Source organism: Manis javanica, chromosome 15, assembly GCF_040802235.1.
Source record: "Manis javanica isolate MJ-LG chromosome 15, MJ_LKY, whole genome shotgun sequence".
NCBI lineage: Eukaryota > Metazoa > Chordata > Mammalia > Pholidota > Manidae > Manis > Manis javanica.
This window is the reverse complement of record NC_133170.1, coordinates 69,017,880-69,035,945: the sequence shown is the minus strand read 5'-3', so window position 1 is coordinate 69,035,945 and position 18,066 is coordinate 69,017,880. Positions and strand designations below refer to the sequence as shown.

Genomic DNA, 18,066 nt, shown 5'->3' with positions numbered 1-18,066 from the left:
CAACTATATGCTGTCTATAGGAGACACAAACAGATTGAAAATAAAAGGACAGAAAAGATGGATCATGCAAACAGCAACCATAACAAAGTGGGAATGGCTATACAGATATCAGACAAAAAGACTTTAAAACAAAACAAAAAACATACTAGAGATAAAGAGGGACATTTTATAATGACAAAAGGGTCAATCCTTCAGGAAGATACAACAATTAAGAACATATGTACTTAATAACAGAGCACCAGAATACATGAAACAAAAACTCCCCTGGACTTTCGTTTCCCAGTTTACTTCCCTGCAACTCCCTCTGGCCTCCTCCATTCTTTTTGATATACCACAGCTAGTGAGATTATTAAAAACCTATTAAGAAATGAAGGGAGAAATAGATAAGCTGACAATAACAGAGACTTCAGTATCTCACTTTCAACAGTGGATATAACACCTAGACAGAAGATCTCCAAGAAAATAGCAGACGTGCAGTGCTGTGAACCAGAGCTGAGTCTGGAAGGTCACGCTTGGGCCTTCCCCTCAAAGGCAGTAGGGAGCCGTTAGAAATGGCTCTTAATAGGTTTTTAATAATCTCACTAGCTGCAGTGTGTCAAAAAGAATGGAGGAGGCCGGAAGGGAGTACAGGGAAGCAAACTGGGGAAGTCCAGGGGAGACGTGATGGGGCATGATGGGTTGCTGGGTGGCTAAACAGATGAATGGATAGACAGATGGACTGTGGCTGTAGATGGACGGATGGATGGATAATGTGATATACAGGTGGGTGGATGAATAGATGGATAGGTGAGGTCAGTAGGGATATGAAATAGACAGTTGGATGAATTGCTGAGTGGGTAAGTAAAAATGGGTAAGTGAGCAGGCTTATGAATGAACAGATGAAAGGATGTTAGATGGATGGGAGAGAAGTAATCACCAGCCCCTGCTAGACTTCTAGTGCCTGGGTGTGCACACACTGAACAGCACTAAATGGTGAGAAAGGTCCTCTTTATTCTGTGCCCCAGCCCACATCCCCTATTATCAGGTAGACTTCTGACCCTTCTGACAGACAACATCCCCATATGTGGAGGCCAGATCATGGCCTCCTGAGACCAGAGCACCCTCATGTGGCCTGGGTTCTGATAATCCATACCACCTTGGTCACCCCATCTTTTTAGTCCTGCCTAATAAGCAACACTTGGGAAGATGCTAGAAACCACACCATCTTTTTAGTCCTGCCTAATAAGCAACACTTGGGAAGATGCTAGAAACCACACCCACAAGGCCAGATGGCAAAGAGCCATTCTTAGAGCAAAACTCAAGCCCCACCTTCCTTGTACCAGCTCTATTTCTGAGGAATGACACAACATTCTTTGCCTATACCTGCCACCAGAGGCCTCCTAAACCCACACCAGCTGGCCACTTGCAAAGGGAAAGCAGCAGCCCCTTCCCAAGGAAGCAGAGCTTCTACCCCACTGGGGGCATCAGGCATATCCGCATGGCAACCTCCCCTCCACCAGAGAATGGTGCCAGGCCTCAAAGCACCTGTGCGCCCAAAGCCTTCCCATCCAAAACTGCCCACCTGTCTGGGCAGAGAATCACAGAAGCTCTCTTTTACCTATTTTCCAAATGTCCCCTCCCTTCCTTCAGTATTCTGTTTCAGGCTGAAACCAGTGGGACCCAAACATACACTGGATCCTGTTTGTCTACTGCTTCAAACCTTTAATGTCTTCCTGCTAAGCTGAGAATATATTCCAACTGGTCCAACCTCCTACCATGGTCCACAAGGGCCTCCGACCCTCTGACCTTGTCCCCTGTCCCAGCCACACTGGCCTTCCTTCAATTCATAGATGTGACAAGCAGATTCCCACCTCAGAGCCTTCGCACAGGATGTTCCTACTATAGTTGTGAAGTCTCTTCCACCTGAGCTTTGCCTGACTGGCTCCTCATCATTCAGGTTTTAGCCTAAGTGCCACCTACTCAGCGTGGCCTCTGTAACTACCCTCAAAATAGGTGCCTCCACCTTGATTTCAGCATCTGGTCATTTCTTTCCATCTCTGTAATTATACATGTATTTGTCTAGCTTGCCCTTCTATGCCCAGTACTATGCTGGGCCCACAGCACATGCTTGACAAATATTTGCTACCTGCTGAATACATGTCAGGTTTAGCACAAAGACTGGATTCAAGTATATATGACCTAGGACAAGTCACTGGACCCCCTCTGGGCCTCAGTTTCCTCAGTTTAAATGGGGTGACACTAGTGCCCACCCAAAAAGGATGCTGTAAGGATGAAATGAGAGAACAGCCAGGGAGCAGACTTCCAGCCCCAGATGGGGGAGGAGAGAAAAGTTAGGAGACATCAGAGTCCCCAGGGGCCATTCGAGACCCAGGCATGGTCCTGAATTTTGCTCCCAGCAACCACAGCAATAGGAGAAAGTTCCACCAGAAAAAGAAAGAGCTATGTATCCAAATAGGAAATGCAGACTGCGGCTGATCCAGTCACAGAATAGAGGGCTGGACTTCGTTGTTTAAAAAAAAGAAAAAAAAATCTAAAAAACTTTTTTAATAAAGCCTACAAGTCTTACTCTTCCTTCTTTATCAACGACACGATTTATTGACCGGGGAGGCCATATTGACTAAATAAATCTTGATAATGACCAAGGCAGCGATCAATACCTGCTTATTATCAGCCTGGGCTGAGAGTTCTACTTTGCGGAACGCAGGCCCGACGACAGGGCGCGCCACAAGACTCCGAACTCTGGAAGGTGGGCTGGGGATGGCTGGCTGGGTGACACTCATTTTCCAGACCAGGAGATAGGAATCTAAAAAGTGTTATTAATAAACCCCCACCCCAACCCCACCCTATGCCTCTCAGGCTTGTGGGCCCAGATTCATTTCCATGAGTCAACAGTGGCAAGGTGTTTTAAGAGGTTTTAAAAAATAATATAAAGGGAAAAATGCAAGCTCAGTGACTACAGATAGGGGAACCCCTGGGAGGAACAGAATAGAGGGGTCAACTCAACTCTGGGGATCAAGAGCAGAGCATGGGCAGCTGAGAGACCTGAGTCCTGGGTTGGAGTACAGGCTCTACTGATCACCAGTCATGTGGCCTTGGGTTTAACCCTCTGTGCCTCAGTCTGCTCAGCTGTAAAATGGGATAGTAGTAGTTTTGCCTTCCTAGGGCTGCTGTGAAAACTAAGCAAGGCAGTATTTGTTAAGGGCTCTAAACTTGGTCTAGCACCCAACAAAGGTTCAACAGCTATGTTTGTTAAAGACCTTCCCACCTTCCTGAGTAGAAAACGTCCTTCTGACCCTTCAAAGCCTGAAAAAGTATGGCCTCACTAAGGCCAGTCAAGTAACATTAGAAGAGGACAACCTCCTGTCCAGTGCTTTTTCTCAAGGAGCCAATCCACCTGGCTGCTGGCCAGTGAGGCCCAGGAGGTAAATGACAAACAATGACAATGACAATAATAAAAGTAGTAATAGCCATTCTTGCTTCCTGGGAATGACCAAGTTCCTGGCTGTGCTAAGGGCTTTCCATGCTTTACCCATCATACCCTCAAAATGTCTCTACATGGCAGAAGCTATATTTAATTCCCATTTTACAGATGAGGAAACTGAGGCCTAGAGAAGTCTAATGAGTAACCCATGGCCTCCCAATTAGGAGAAACAAGGCCAGGGCATGAAGTGACATGTGACTGCTCCAAGACCATGCTCAAATCATGTCAGGTACTACTACTCCCAGGGCAACTGAAATTCAAACAGGAAATGCTCTCACATTATTATTAATGTCCTCAATAAAAATAACAGTAATTATTATTGTTGTTGTTAATAAAGATAGTGATCAGAAACAGTCACCATTTGAGAAAGGCTTACAGCATGGCCAACTATAGGTTAAGTGTCTCTATTGGGTTCTGGCTCTTTATTTCTCAGACCCTTGAAAAAAAGTACTTCTATCTCCAAATGATCATAAAATAGACGCTTTCTGGAGGCAAGGACTTGATCTGTTTTGTTCACTGCTGTACCCCCAACACCTCATGTTGCACCTGAACTCATAGCAGATGCTGCATAACATTCATTAAGTGAATGAATTAAAGACCTGTCTTGACAACCCAGGGAAGCTCCATTTTAGACAGAAAAATAGAGGCCTGGACAGTGTCCCTCAGCCAAAGGAAATGGAAGACTTTGATCCTGGCCTCCCACATAATTATAAACTAGAGGTCCCAGGGAATGAGAAGGAAATCTTCTCAACTCTGGGGTGACTATCCAGAGACCTTGGTCTCCTCTTGATGGGCTGATCAGTTGGGCCCGTGAACCAGGCATTGGGACAAGAACGTCACCTTAGTCCAAACATAAACTAGCTGTCCTGTGTTCCCCACAACAGCCATCCCACGGGCTTCAGGGACCTAATTTGAACTGTCTGTGACTGAGACCACCAAACCACCACTAATGGTCCATAGCCTGCCAGCAACTAATTAATAGATTTATTAATTAGGATGGGAGCCGCCTCCCAGTCTAGAATTGGGGTCACCAGTTTCTAAAGCAAGACCGACAGAGCTAAAGATAAAACCCTCCTTCGCTGTGGGTCTGAGGCTAGTGCCCAATTCCCAGTCATGGAGTGAGCAACTATCAAGAGCCAGTGATGGGTGAAGGAACTGGCAGTCTGGGAGGAGCTGGGTCCCCCAGGGCCACCACCCAAGGTGGAGTCAAGGCAGCTGTCCCCACCTCAACCTTCCTGTGCATTCATCCACGCCATTGCTCAAATATTTACGGAGAATGTATGTCCTTGCCCTCCCCAGGGAGGGAGGCAGATGGTGAGCAAATGAACAAATAAATACTCATCATCACATCAGGTAAAGCAGATGGGGGTAAGGAGGGGGGAAAGAGAGGTTAGGAAGAAACTCTCTGGAGGGGTGATATTTAAGCAGAAGACTGAATGGACGGAGAGAGAACTATGAAGGTGTCTGGGAAAGCATTGACCCAATAGAGGGAACAGCAAGTGCAAAGGCCCTGAGGATGGACTGTGCTAGGTGTGTTCAAGGAACAGTGAGGAGGCCAGAATGGCTTGAATAAAGAGGGGGGGACTGGCAGCTGATGAGACAGAGATAGTGGAGGGATGACAAAGAGAAGGGGAGACCTAATAGCACCGGGCCTGTGGGACAAGTAGAATAAACAGGGAACTAGGAAGAGGTAGGCTGAGGCTGACAGCTCCCTCAGGCTCCCAGCAAGACAGAGCAGGTACCTCGACTGAGCACCTCCTATGTCCTGGGTGCCTTAGGTAGACATCCAAATCTCACTGTATCTTTCCTGTAGGGGAGTGTGGTCCTCTGAGAAGCAGACACAAAGGCAGGATTAAAAGGCAGAGAGATTTTTCAGGTCAATGCCGGTACCTGTGGGAGAGAGCCAGTGTGAAGGAGGGAAGGAGGGAGGTAGGGAGAGATGGGAAGGGAGGGAGGGAAGTAGGAAGGCCCGGTGGTAGGTCGGTGGAAGTGTCCTAGAATGCTGAAGAGTTCAGGGCCAGCAGAGGAGTCCTGTGTTCTCCAGGGACAGGTCTGCTTTGGACCTACACTCAGTCCCTAGATGGGCCTGGATCTCTAAGAGCAGCATCTGGGGCCACCAGCACATCATCCTCCCTGTAAGTCAGAGATCTGAAAGGTGCATTCTCATTGTCTCCACTGGAGGTACCATTACTGTACCCATCTTACAGATGAGAAAACCAAGTCTCAGAAAGGTGTAATAATTTGCCCAAGGACACACAAGGAAGGAACAGAGGCTCCATTTTTGGGATTTGAATCCTGGCTGCCTTGTGCATAATCATAAGACAGAAACAGGAAATTGGGGGCAAGGAGAGCACTTTGCAACAGATCCAGAATTGGGCTGAGTATCTTGTTAAAAATATAAAAGCAATACCCAAGGCCTTTATAGTATATGACAGTTTACAAAATGCCCATTGAAACAGCATTCACTAGAAGCCACACACATGTTCAGCAGTATCTTATTTTATCCTCCACCCTTACCCCCAGTTGACAGACAATAAGAGGGAGGATGGGGGTGGGTCCAATAGTCTGCTCAGAATCTGCAACCCAGCCTCACTGCCCTCCCTCACTTCCCTTGAACACACCATTCTTCCAGCTATCTTAGGGTCTTCGTACAGGCTATTCCCTCCACTGGGATGCTTTTCCTTAGCCTTGTCTTTATTGAGATGTCAACTGAAGGGTCACTTCTTTCAGGAAGAATCTCAAAATCTCACAGTCTAATCCCAGCAGGTGCCTACACACCTATCCCAGGCGTCCATCTTCCCTATTATCTATGGCTCAGTGAGAGCTGGCACCTTGGTTTCCTTGTTGACCATGATATCTCCTGTATATAATTATTTCTTATAATGTTTATGCTATTTATTATTATTTACATAATTATTAGTTATAATTATTAATTATACTATGGTGGATGTACATTTCTGGAATGAAGAACAAAAGTAATTATTATTAACATTATATTGCATGTCTATGTGATGGGCACAGATCTCAACATGTCACATGCAATAACTCAATTCTCGAAACAATTTTTAAGGAGGTGATCCGACTATTAGCCCATTTTACATATGAGAAAACTGAGGCTCGGGAAGGTTAAATAACTTGCCCGAGACGACACAGCTGGTAAGTGCCAGAACTGGGACTTGAAACCTACACACTTGGCTCCAGAGTCCACACTGAGGAGATCGGGAGTGATTCTGCAGCTCACACCACACCCCATCAGATACCTGGACCCATAAGCACTCATATCAGATGACAGGCACTCCAAGTAGGACCCTCTGTAGAGTGGCCTCAGAGAACAGGGAAATCTGCCAGACTGGGCCACCCTGGTGACCCTTGTGGTCTCCCTGTCCGCAGCACCCACGCTCCAAATAGCCAGCTGGACAGGTCAATCGACTGTAATGGTTCCCGGGGAGCCATTTACCCCATCCAGTTTGAGCGACAGGGGCTTATAGAGTCTTAAGCACTGCTCGGCTCCCGGCATCTCAGGCAGACGACCAGCTCAGGCCAAAGAGGCCAAAGGATTGATTTTTTTTTCTTTCTTTTTTTCTTTTTAATGACAAATGTGTATTCTGGAATTGCTGTTTCATTTGGCTGAACTGAAGGATGGCAGAGGCTGGAGATGGGGGCAGTGAGGGAGTGACTGAGCTACTGAGGAGAAGCAGAGACAGCAGGCTCTCTGCCCTCCTAATCATGTATCTTCATGGAGCTGGTCAAGAACACTTGATCTGTTCTGGAAATGCAGCCTCTTCTGATGCTACGCACTTGGAGAAAGGCAGCCCACAGACTCAACAGCTCCCTTCCTTGTGTCTCCTACAGCTGGCCTGATCCACTGCAGACCCTCAACCCAGGACCTTTGCACTGGCTGTTCCCTCTGCTTGGCATGCCCTTTCCAAGTCTCCACTCCCTATGGGCAGAGCTATTGATTTATAAGGAACACTAGACATCTGGATTTTACAGGACATGTATTTCATCCCACGTTTCAAACGCTGACAACTTACACTAAAGAGTTTTTAAAAACTGCACTAATCTAGACAGACACATCCATGGGCCAGACATAGCTTCCAGTCTGTAACCTCTGTGGTCAGAGCTCCCAAAATATAAGACATTACATATATTAGTAATATATTAATATAATAAGGCCCAATGGAGTAAGAGAGAAGAGAAAACTTGCCCAAAATCTCTGAAACAGCCTGCAAGGCCAGCAAGTTCCAAGAACTGCTGTTTATTTGGTTTATTTGATTTTGTCACCCTTCTCTTACGTTCTAAAAATACCAACAACAATAAGAAGTCAGGCACTTACAGAATAGGAACTGTGTGCCCAGACACTGTGCTAAGCATTTTCCAAGTGCTTTAACCTTCAAGACAACCTAAAAGGTGGGGACTATTATTAGATCCATTTAAAGACAAAGAAAGCAAGGCTCAGAGAAGTTAAGTGACCTATCCAAAGTCACACAGCTACTAGATTACAGAGTGAGATGAGGGACACCACCCTGGCTCCCCATACTTCCCCCAAGGGTAAAGAACAAGTTTCTGGAACTCAGTTTGATCCACCTTAATACTCCTAACTGAAAAGTGAAAAAATTCAGCCATGCCACAGCCTGTATGACAGCTACCACTTAGACCAGTAGACTAGGGTCAGCAAACTATGGTCTTTAGGCAAAATCCAGCCCTCTGTCTGTTTTATTAAATAAAGCTTTATTGGAATACAGCCATGTCCATTCATTGTTATTGTCTACGGTTATTTTCATGCTACAGTGGCAAAATGGAATACTTACCAGAGACCTTATGGCCCACAAAGCCTAAAGCACATTATTATGTGACTCTCTACCAAGAAAAGTTTGCCACCCTGATGAATCCTACAGTGTTTAGAGGGATGCCACACCCTGATAGTTATGAGGAAAAAACCTGGGAGAAACACTGTCCTTAGAGATGTGGAAGCACATTTATATACTAAAGGGGAAAAAGGGTTGTGGAAGCTTCTTTAGCCTTCTTTAGGTTGAACAGTCTTGATATTTGGGCTGAGACTGAATGAAAGGAAGGAGCCAGCCTTGGAAAGATCTGCAAGAAAAGCGTGCCAGGCAGAGAGAACTGCAAATGCAAAGGGCCTGAGGTAGGAATGTGCTCTCTGTGTTTGAGGGACAAAAAGACAGCCATTGTGAGTGGAGCAGAGTGCAGAGCAGGAGAGCTGATGCCAGAGAAATCACTGGGGGGCAGATCATGTGGAGCCTTGCAATCAAGGGAAAGGACTTTGGATCCTAACCTATGATAGCAATATATTTCCATATCCTACAAAACACTACAAACCATTTTTGTGAAGTGCTCATCAAGGCTAAGAAACCAAGAACTGCATCCTAGACATAATTTCTTGTCTCAAGAATTTGCTTAAAATGTCAATATCCCCCATCACCATGACAGGCCCAAAGCTCATTAGAAAACAACACATTTAACTGGCACACAAATTACGCCAGCATCCTTCACCTTTATGACAACCTGGTAGAACAGCCCAGATGGGCATATCCAGCCCAATATGATGGGTTAAGACTTGGGATGTTGGGTGATTCACCCAAGAGCACCAGAGGCTTCATAGACAAGAACTTTGGGGACTTTCGCCTCTGCCAACTACTTCCACCTTCCCTGACACCTGCAATATAAGCTACTGCCATAAATAGAGCACCCCCAGGAGAGGAAAATCAAACATAAGATTGGATGCTGCATTCCAAAGCCAGAACAAAGGCAGGCCACCACCTCTGTCCCCTTCCCATGTTCAACCTCTGCCAGGCTGGGCCTCTGAATTAGATAACCAGAAGCCACTGGAAATTCAGCCCTTTTAGAAAGCAGCAGAGAAAACCACAGCTTCTGAACGGCCACATCCACCATCACCCAGGACCAAATTTAGCACCAGCCAAGGTGCTCACATTTGAAATTCCATCTGCTGGAAGAAAGGTTACCATGACAGGATGTCAAGTTTGAAGATAGAATCCTCTTTTTAACAGGAGAATTAAAAAGAAGAAAAGAAAGAAGTCAGGAAGGATGGAAGAAAAAAGAAAATCCACCTCCATCATCAGAAAAGCTGTGCCCACTGGTCAAACAGCACCATGCTCACCTGAAATAACCCACCAAAAGACTTATTCAATTCTTTAGGCTTGTCCGTGGTTCCCCAATTTTCTACAGTGAATCCAGTAGTTAAGAAAAGAAACTTTGAGACCTCCAACAGCAAAAGTGGTCCAGCAGGACATGTTGCTCCTTTTCCTCCTGGCACTCAAAGAGAAAGCCCATCTTTGGGAAGCAATTTCTGTTGAGCTGAGAAACTAGAATTTTGGGATGTCCAGAAAAGACTGCGGGGTTCTTTAAATAAATTCTCAGCACCTGTTCCTATGTCCTCCTGCAAAAAAGCCCACAGGGTGTGGGTTCCCATGAATAGGAGAGGCAGATGGAATGGGGTCACCCACTGGTTGGACTTGTATGGGTCCAAGGGGCTGGCCAATTGTTTGGTCTCATTCATAGAGCTGCTGCTAGAAATCTCCCCTCACCCCCTACCCCCGCCTCTTCTTGTCCTTCCCCTCTGACCTGCCGCAGCCCTCACCTAGTGCCAACCCATCTCACGGGCCTGGGTCACGCCAAGCCTAGTCTGCTCAGGCTCCCCACCTCGGCAGCCATTCTATCATGGCGGAGTTACCAAAGTTAGGATTCCGCCAACAGGGCTGATAGCTTATTTACTGCTGTCATCTATAGAAAGAGGAATTTTGACACATTGTTAAATGATAGCACATTTAGATAAGTCAAGCTGTCAGAGGCTCTAATGGATGTCTAAACTCTCTGTGGCTGATATGTAAAATTTATGCACTTCAGAATATCATAAGGTTATAATATTTTAATCACATCCATGCTCTTTTCTAAACTTTAAGCTGGGAAAAATATTCCACCAAGCCCACTCTCACAAGCACCGAGAAATTGAGCCTACCCAAAAGTTTCTCCAAACTCCCTACAAAATTCCAGCCTTTCTCACCCCAACAGTTTTCCCCCTTCAAAGCTCACACCCCAAGTAGAATTTGCCTCCTCCTCCAAAACTCGTACTATGTGGTCCCTCCAGCGGACCTCTTTCCTCCCAAGAAACACAATGTGCTTTTGGACTGGATGGCCTCATTTTGATTGGATGCCCTCAACTCTTGTTGGTTTGATTAACCCTCCCAGAAGGAAAAAAAAAAAACACTAAGAGGACAGCACGGGAGATGGGAACCAGGGCATCATAAAAAAGAGTGGCAAAGTAAAGCAGAAAAAGAAAATCATAAAGGTATGAATCCAGTTATGACGATTATACACAGAAAAGCCATAAAAAAATACTGCATTAGTAATGTTCACCATAAAGCAATCTTATAACCAAATGAAATATGCCCAGCATTATCTTTGGGATGGAATTTTATTTTTTCTCATTTCCTGGACTGTTAGCAACAGAAGAAAAAAGAAGAATGGGGACAAGCAGTTTCAGGGGTCCTGGAGTGGGGTACCACATGTCAGGGCATCTTTACCACCAGCCCACAAGTCATTAAGCCTGTTGACTGACTTCCACGGTAGGAAAACAGCCTGCTGTGCTCAGACATGGTGCTGGAAGGAATAATAACTGGACTGCTTCCATATTTGAAGAATATATACTTCCGGAGGGCTGTATGCTGGGATCGTACAAGGTCACCTTTCTTGCCAAGATCAGGGTGGCGTAAGCAGCGTGGTCTGGCCTGGGGACATAGGCTGCCTTTGCCACTTTAACACTCAGCAACCAGGCTGCGTGAAATCGCTCAACCTGAACAACCAAGAATTGAAGCCACACACCTCCTCACACACTCACAGGCAGCTAGGCCACAGGACAGAGGGGCCCAGCACTCTCAGCCTGCACAGGGCCTGGGGTGGGGGCCCACCTCCCCTACCTGGATCTCAGAACAAACCAGCAGAAGTTTTCCTTCCTGCTTACATCCCTTATAAGAGGAGAGTGGGAAGGGAAAAAATGAAAATAAAAACATGGTGGAGGAGTCATTGGCATTACACACAAGAGATGGTCCTGGGCAAGAGTACTTAGGCTCATAATCCACTTCCAGCAGAAATGCCATCGGTGAGAGTATGTGGGGAAGCTGCAGGCTGTTGGGCAGGAGGACATCTGAACGTTTCAGGATGAGGGTAGGGACAGTGGCAAATGTGAGGGTCTAAATGTTTGCAGGCAGCCATGGCTGCCACGTTTATTTCTCTCCTCTCTGGAAGTGTGCAGCCTTTCAAACTCCCAAGGGACACCCCCCCACACTTAATATCCATGTAAATGAGCTTACCCCCTTCCATGAGAGCTCTCTCCTTTTGTGCCAGACACACCAACCATTGTCTTAATGAACCGCACCCCCCTGCCCTGTGTATACACTCTGCAAGGGGAGAGGTCTTGGCCCTATTTCTCCATCACCTGAACAAGACTCTCCACCACTGCCCCCACCTTTCTAGTTCAAATTTGCTTTTCCACCTCGGCATCTTCCAAAACCCTAACAAAGGGTTCCCAGATCAATGGGAGTCCAACTGGAATCAAGATTTGGGTGATCTCAACAGCTCCACAGAAGACTCTGAGCTGGAGAAGGAAAAAAGTGAGGTTCATACCCACTCCCCCTAGCTCAGATATCAGCCTCCGAGAGCCGCCCCCATCCCTGAGCACCCAGCCCCAGCTCTCCCCCACCCTCCCCACTGCAGCCCAAGCTCCCCAGATTGAAAACGAGTTATCTAATGAAAATTGTGTTAACTGACATTCTGGCCAACCGGGAGCAAATACCAGCGCTGTAAATCTCGCCTCAGAAATTTTCTCCAGCCCAGAATAACAATAGGACCCTGCAAAGGGCTTCCGCCAGCCCTTCTGGTTCCTCTCCTCTTGTCTGCCACGTTCTTGTCATTCCCTATGTTACAGAACATCAATCATAAATAAAGACGCTGTCCCCCAGCCGTGCCCAGGTCTCATTTACAAACATTAGCAGGGAATACGATTACCATTGGCCTTCGTGCCAAGCCCAGTGTGGCTGCCCAACTCTCTCTCTCTTCCCCACACCCCCACTATTCCAGAAAGGCCACTTTAGCATCATTTAAATGGGCAAGCACAGCTCACAGCCCTGCCAGCCTCAGCTGGCCACCAAACTGTAGCCCCAACTCCAGTGAGAACCTGGAATTGCAAGGCACTTGCAGTTATTAACTGCATGCCTGAGTGCCCCGATTTTCTCTCCAGCTCAATGGCTTTGGGGAGGGGGTGAGCAGACAGGGGAGTTATGAAGGAGGGGGGCTGGAAAGCATCCAGGAGGAGGGGGTACTGGAACCACTTATCAGAAGAAACTTAAGGAGATCTGCAGGCGGATTTTTTTAAAAAGTGGGTTCCTTTTTATCTCTAGACTGATGCTCTCTCACTTACTCCACGAATGTCAAGGCCAAGGGAGGATGCTCTAATCGCCTGGTTATCAGCACCACTAACCCGCCCCTTGTTCCCACCGCACCTGCCGAGACTTTGAGAGACTCCAGGATTTGGAGGGCTGGTCAGGAGCAACCTGGGGCACCAGAGAAAGCACAGAGGATACATCTGTACCTCCAGTGAACGCTGAGATTCCACCCCTGCCCCGCCTCTTAGGAGGTTAGCAGAGAGAGCAACCCCAAATCTTGGGGAGACACACTCCCAGAGGAAGGTGGAGTGGGGCTAAAGTACTGGGGTTTGGGAGGGAATCGCACTAGGTAAGAAGAGGAAAGAGAAGACGGAAGAAACGGAGAGGCTGGAGAGAAAAGAGGGAGCGGCAGGGAGGAAAGGGAGGCAGAAGACAGCGAGGGAATCTCCCATTTAAAAGTTCCCATGGGCCCGACAGCCGTGAGTCACCTGCTCTGCGCTGTTCCCGGCTCTCCACAGTCCCCGAAACAGGAGCGCAAACTTGCGCGCCCCCCGGGCCCATCTCCACCGCCCATCCCCATTTAGACTCGAAAAGAGGGTTGAAGGCGATAAAAATCAAGAAGCAAAGACGAACCCCGAGAACCCGGCCGGAGGAGAGGTCTGCCGGCACAGGCGGCCAGTCCGACGATGGTGGCTGCGGCGGCTGGGGCGGCAGCAGCGGCCCCCGGGTTGGCGGCGCGTCCGGGCAGCGCAGCCAGGCTGGCGGCGGCGGCGGCGAAGGTGCCGGCGGGCGGCGGGGCGCGGAGCCGCCTCCTCGCCAACCCCGGCTGCCTCCTCCTCCCTCCTCCTCCTCCTCCTCCCTGCCCGCCAGCTCCCTCCTCCCTCGTCGAGCCCCAGCCGGGCGCGGACAGGCACGCGGCGCACTCCGCGGCCTCCCCAGGCGCCGCGAAGTTGGGAGGCGCTCAAAGTGCGGTGCGAAGGGGGCTGCCGGGGGTCCCGCCGGCAGCCCCCTGTCCGGGAGCTCAGCCCCTGCCTTCCCCGCGCCTCGCTCGGCCGCTCTCCCGCTGGCTCGCTCCCCGGGCCGAGGGCTCACTAGCGCTTCTCCATGGTCGCGGCGGCCAATCGATGATTGAACCGAACAAAGAGCAGCGACGAGATCAATTCCTAATACCTATCGATGGGCAGCGGGCAGCCGAGCCCCGGCGAGCCCCAGCAGACGCCGCCCGCCGCCCCGGGGCGTCCGCCCACCCTCCCGGGGACCTTCCCGATGCGCCCAGGGCGCGCCCGAGGGCTCCCCACAGCCGCGCGGCCGGCGCTGCCCGCACTAACCTGGAGTCGCCGTAGATCAAATCGCTTCCAATATTGAAACATCGATCCCACATTGGCGGCCATCTTGGGGGCTATTCGAGACGCACACACACAAGAGTTTGGCTTTTCTCAATGGCTGCACTCAATATCCGGGCTGGACTCCCCCCAGCCCCGGGGCCGCCGCCCGCCGCCCGGGCCCTGCGCGCCGCTGCCCGGGGCCCCTCGGGCGCCCCCGGGCCTCCTGCCACCCGCTGCCCCTCGGCGCCGCCGCACCGCCGCCGCCGTCGCCTCCGGGCCCGGGAGCCGTGCGCCCCCCCGACCCCCGGAGGGCGCGGGAGGAGCGCGCCGGGCGGGGAGCTCGGCGCCCGCCCGGGGGAGGCGACCAGGGATGGGGTGGAAGGGGAGGGGTGGGGGGGAGGCAGCCTCTCCGAGAGGCGCCGGCGCCGCCGCTGCCCTCCCTGCAGCCAGCTCCCGGGCCCGCGGAGCGCTCGCTGCATCTCCCCCCTCAAGTCCGGGGTCGGTGTGCCGCGCGATTGCACTTGACTTTGGCTTTTTGCAAACTTATCAATACTGACGTAACGTGCTGATCAATGCAGAGGGAAGTTTGGGAGGGGGAGCTGCGGTAGGCCGACGCGCGGGGCGCCTACCCGCTCCTCGCACCTGTCCACCCCCACCCCTGCATTACCTACTTAAAAAAAAAAAGTTAATAGTTTGCAATGCATTTTTTTTTTCAGGAGGACACACAACACGTGCCTCAGGCTGCTGCCGCTCGTCCGCAAGCTAAGCTTCGGATCCGAGGGTAACAGCCTGCAGCGAGAGCTGCGTAGACTCGGGGGCCGGCAGGCGTGTGGGAGCAGGCCAGCGGGCGGGTGGGAGCCGCCCGGGGGCGCCACTGAGTCCTGGGAAGTGTCACCGCTGCCTGCGCACTTCCCACGCCATTATATTGTTAGGATTATTATTGGGGCGCGGCGCCTTAGCCAAAGCTCAGGGTTCTTGCGGGGCAGAAGGGCCCTTAGGTCCTTTGCAACAGGGATTTCTGCTATTACTTGAGGGGAGTCTTTAGCCCAATTATAAGGACTCCTCACGTTAGAGTGGGAACCCTTTTAGTGTGATGATTATTGGAGTTCTCAGTCAAATCTCTTTTCTCCCCTCAAGTGGGCTGGCTTTTATTGTTACTTTTGTTAAATGAGTTAACTTTTACTGTTGAGGGGACCCCAGCCCTGCTGTTAGGGCTCTGGATCCTTAACAGCTATAGACGTTTCTGCTATTATTACCATCATTATTAGTAGTCGGGGTTCCTTAGCCTGGCTGGGGACCCCAGGTCCTCTGCAGTAAGGAGGTCCTTCATTATGATTGTCTCCTTGGCCTGGATAGAGGGAGGTTTCGGTCATTTGCAATTTCTCAGACCTTGAGCAATAGGGATGACTAGGTTTCTTCTCTTACATTTTCCTGTCTGTTTTTGCCTCTGGGCAAGTCAGAGGTCCCCAGTGCTCTCCCCATATCCCACCCCTCAGGAGGAACTCAGACCCCAACTCCCTCCATCACCAACCCACTTTACCCCCTCATCCACTCCCCATCACCGACCCTGGGGTCACTCTCCCTCTCTGGCATGTCACTCTGCCAAATCCCACACCCATGTTCCTCCCCACTCCCTCAAAAGGACATTTTCCCCCCTTTTCCTCTGGTCAAAAGATTTGCTTTTATAGATGACAAATGGAAATTATATTTGCTTTTTATGACCCAGCTTGGACTTCTGACATCACTCTTAGTCTGGGACAATAGATCAATACAGAGGGTTATAAAAAAGATAAAGTTTAGAAGAGTTGTAAAGGAGAGAGAATAGTGATAGATATTTTTGATGATTTTCCAATATTTGTGTCTCGGAGCACGTGCTTCAAGGCAATTAAAGTTTTTAATGTAATGTAAATAATTGTTTCATAAATGCTTCAGAAGAAGGTGTGATCTTTCTGAGTAATCACTTGAGCTGCTTAAAAAATGTAATGTGATTTAAACAAGGATACAGTATTTCTGTTACCATCCCCATACATTTTCCATGAGGCCTGGGTAAATATATTAATGCACAATTTGAAAGACCTGTAAGACCAAAAAGTACAGCATTCACCAAGATATAATGAATTAAGCCTAGTTAGCAATTCCGAGTGGCCTGTTTCCTTGCCAGATTAAATTGCACGCAATGTGTGGTTTATCTCAGCTCTCGATAACTTCACGTTTAAATTACAGCTCTCATTCTGCAAAATGAATTTAGGAAAATTTCATAACTATCGCACTGCAATTTTTTAAATGGCTACATTTTCTCCTGAGCATCTGTAAAGCTTACAGCTTCCTGGTCTTTGAGTCTGTTTTTTAAAGACCTGTAATAGGAAGTCTGGAGTGAGTGTGAAACCCTTCAAAGCAATTTTTAATAAACCAAGGTTTTGATGAAAGATTATTTTAAATTTATGTTTGACTTTGCAGTCATGGAACAAACTACATCGTGTACCTCTTGATATGATGTACCGAAAAGGATACAACATCACTTCTGTGGCATTCCTTCCAAAAATGCAAAATCTGAATCTAATTGTGAAGAAATATCAGACAAACCCAAATGGAGGGCAAATTCTACAAAATAAATAGCCTGTTCTCTATAAAAATGTCAATGTCACATGAAATACACCGGAAGACTGAAGAAGTATTTCAGATTAAAGAAAGCAAAAGAGACTTGACAAGTGATTAAAATGTACGATCTGGGATTTTCTTTGACTATAAAGTGCATTAATTGGTGCCAGTGGCAAACTTAAAGTCAATAAATTAGATCATGGAATTGTATTAATGTAAATTTCCTGGTTTTGATCACTGTATTGTGGCTATATAACAAAATACCCTTGTTTTTAGAGAACACACTTAAGTATTTAGGAGCAAAGGAACATACATCATGTCTGCAACTAACTCTCAAATGGTTCAAAAATAATATGCATTTATTTATCTATATCTATATTGAGATAATAATATAGCAAATGTTGCAAAATATTAATATTTGAAGACTCTAGGTGAAATGTACACAGAAATTCTTTGTATTTTCCTTGCAACATTTCTGTGAATCTGTAATTATGTCAAGAGAAAAAAAGATTTACTTCTGACTTTGTTTCAGCTGTTAGGGTCTCCTGGGCTTCCGAATAAAATTCTGCATGGAAACTTTTCTGTTTTTGACTGACGTAGGCTGCACCTTTGACCGAGCAGGAAATTGCCATAGCAAACATGCTTACTGAGGAGCAGCGAGAAAATCCAATAATTCAGATTGTTTTAAGTCTGTGATATTTTTAAATGACTTAATGCAGTGGGTCTCTGAAGAATTCCGGCAATTTTAATGGTAGAAACTTGCAGTCCCACTGAGGAATGGGTTGCTACATAAATACTGAATGATCGTGTCTTTCTGTCTGGGCTAAAACATATTAGGTTTGCTTAGTGGCTTACTGCTTTATTCACAAAATAAATTTCAGCCGTCTCTCCCCACCATATTCCAAGTGCATTGTGAGCCTGTGCCTTATTAAATGTGAGGGCTTATATTCCAAAGGCATCTGTTACTGTCTCAGGCTAAGCAATAATGAATTAAGCAGTTCAGTGTTTACCTCCTAAACAGAGATAGCTGGGGAAATATTATTATTATGGGTGGTGCTTAATGAAAGATGGTAAACCAGGAAACTCAGACGTTTTCAGCAAACAACCAGCCGTGAACTGGGGAACTAAAGTACTAAAATATTAAATACTTTTGTGAAAAGCGCATTTTTCATGTTCTTAACTCTCCGTACCCAAAACCCACACATGCAAATATACAAAAACTGAAGCAGCTTCCAGGTTGATT

General features: G+C 47.8%; 1 protein-coding gene across 16 annotated transcripts in view; it reads right to left on the bottom strand.

Moving 5' to 3' along the window:
* CUX2 (cut like homeobox 2) overlaps nucleotides 1–17,336 on the bottom strand; it is a 245,999-nt gene extending 228,663 nt beyond the window's left edge. For 7 of the 16 annotated variants that reach the window (XM_073222276.1, XM_073222292.1, XM_073222279.1 and 4 more), the window contains exon 1: nucleotides 14,229–17,328. In XM_073222276.1, the coding sequence (XP_073078377.1) occupies nucleotides 14,229–14,291 (63 nt within the window). In that variant the 5' untranslated portion in view covers nucleotides 14,292–17,328. Of the gene's footprint in view, nucleotides 1–13,533 lie in introns of all 16 variants that reach the window. The other 9 variants (XM_073222280.1, XM_073222281.1, XM_073222287.1 and 6 more) reach the window with 6 other exon arrangements.
* Between the last annotated feature and the right edge of the window lie 730 nt (nucleotides 17,337–18,066).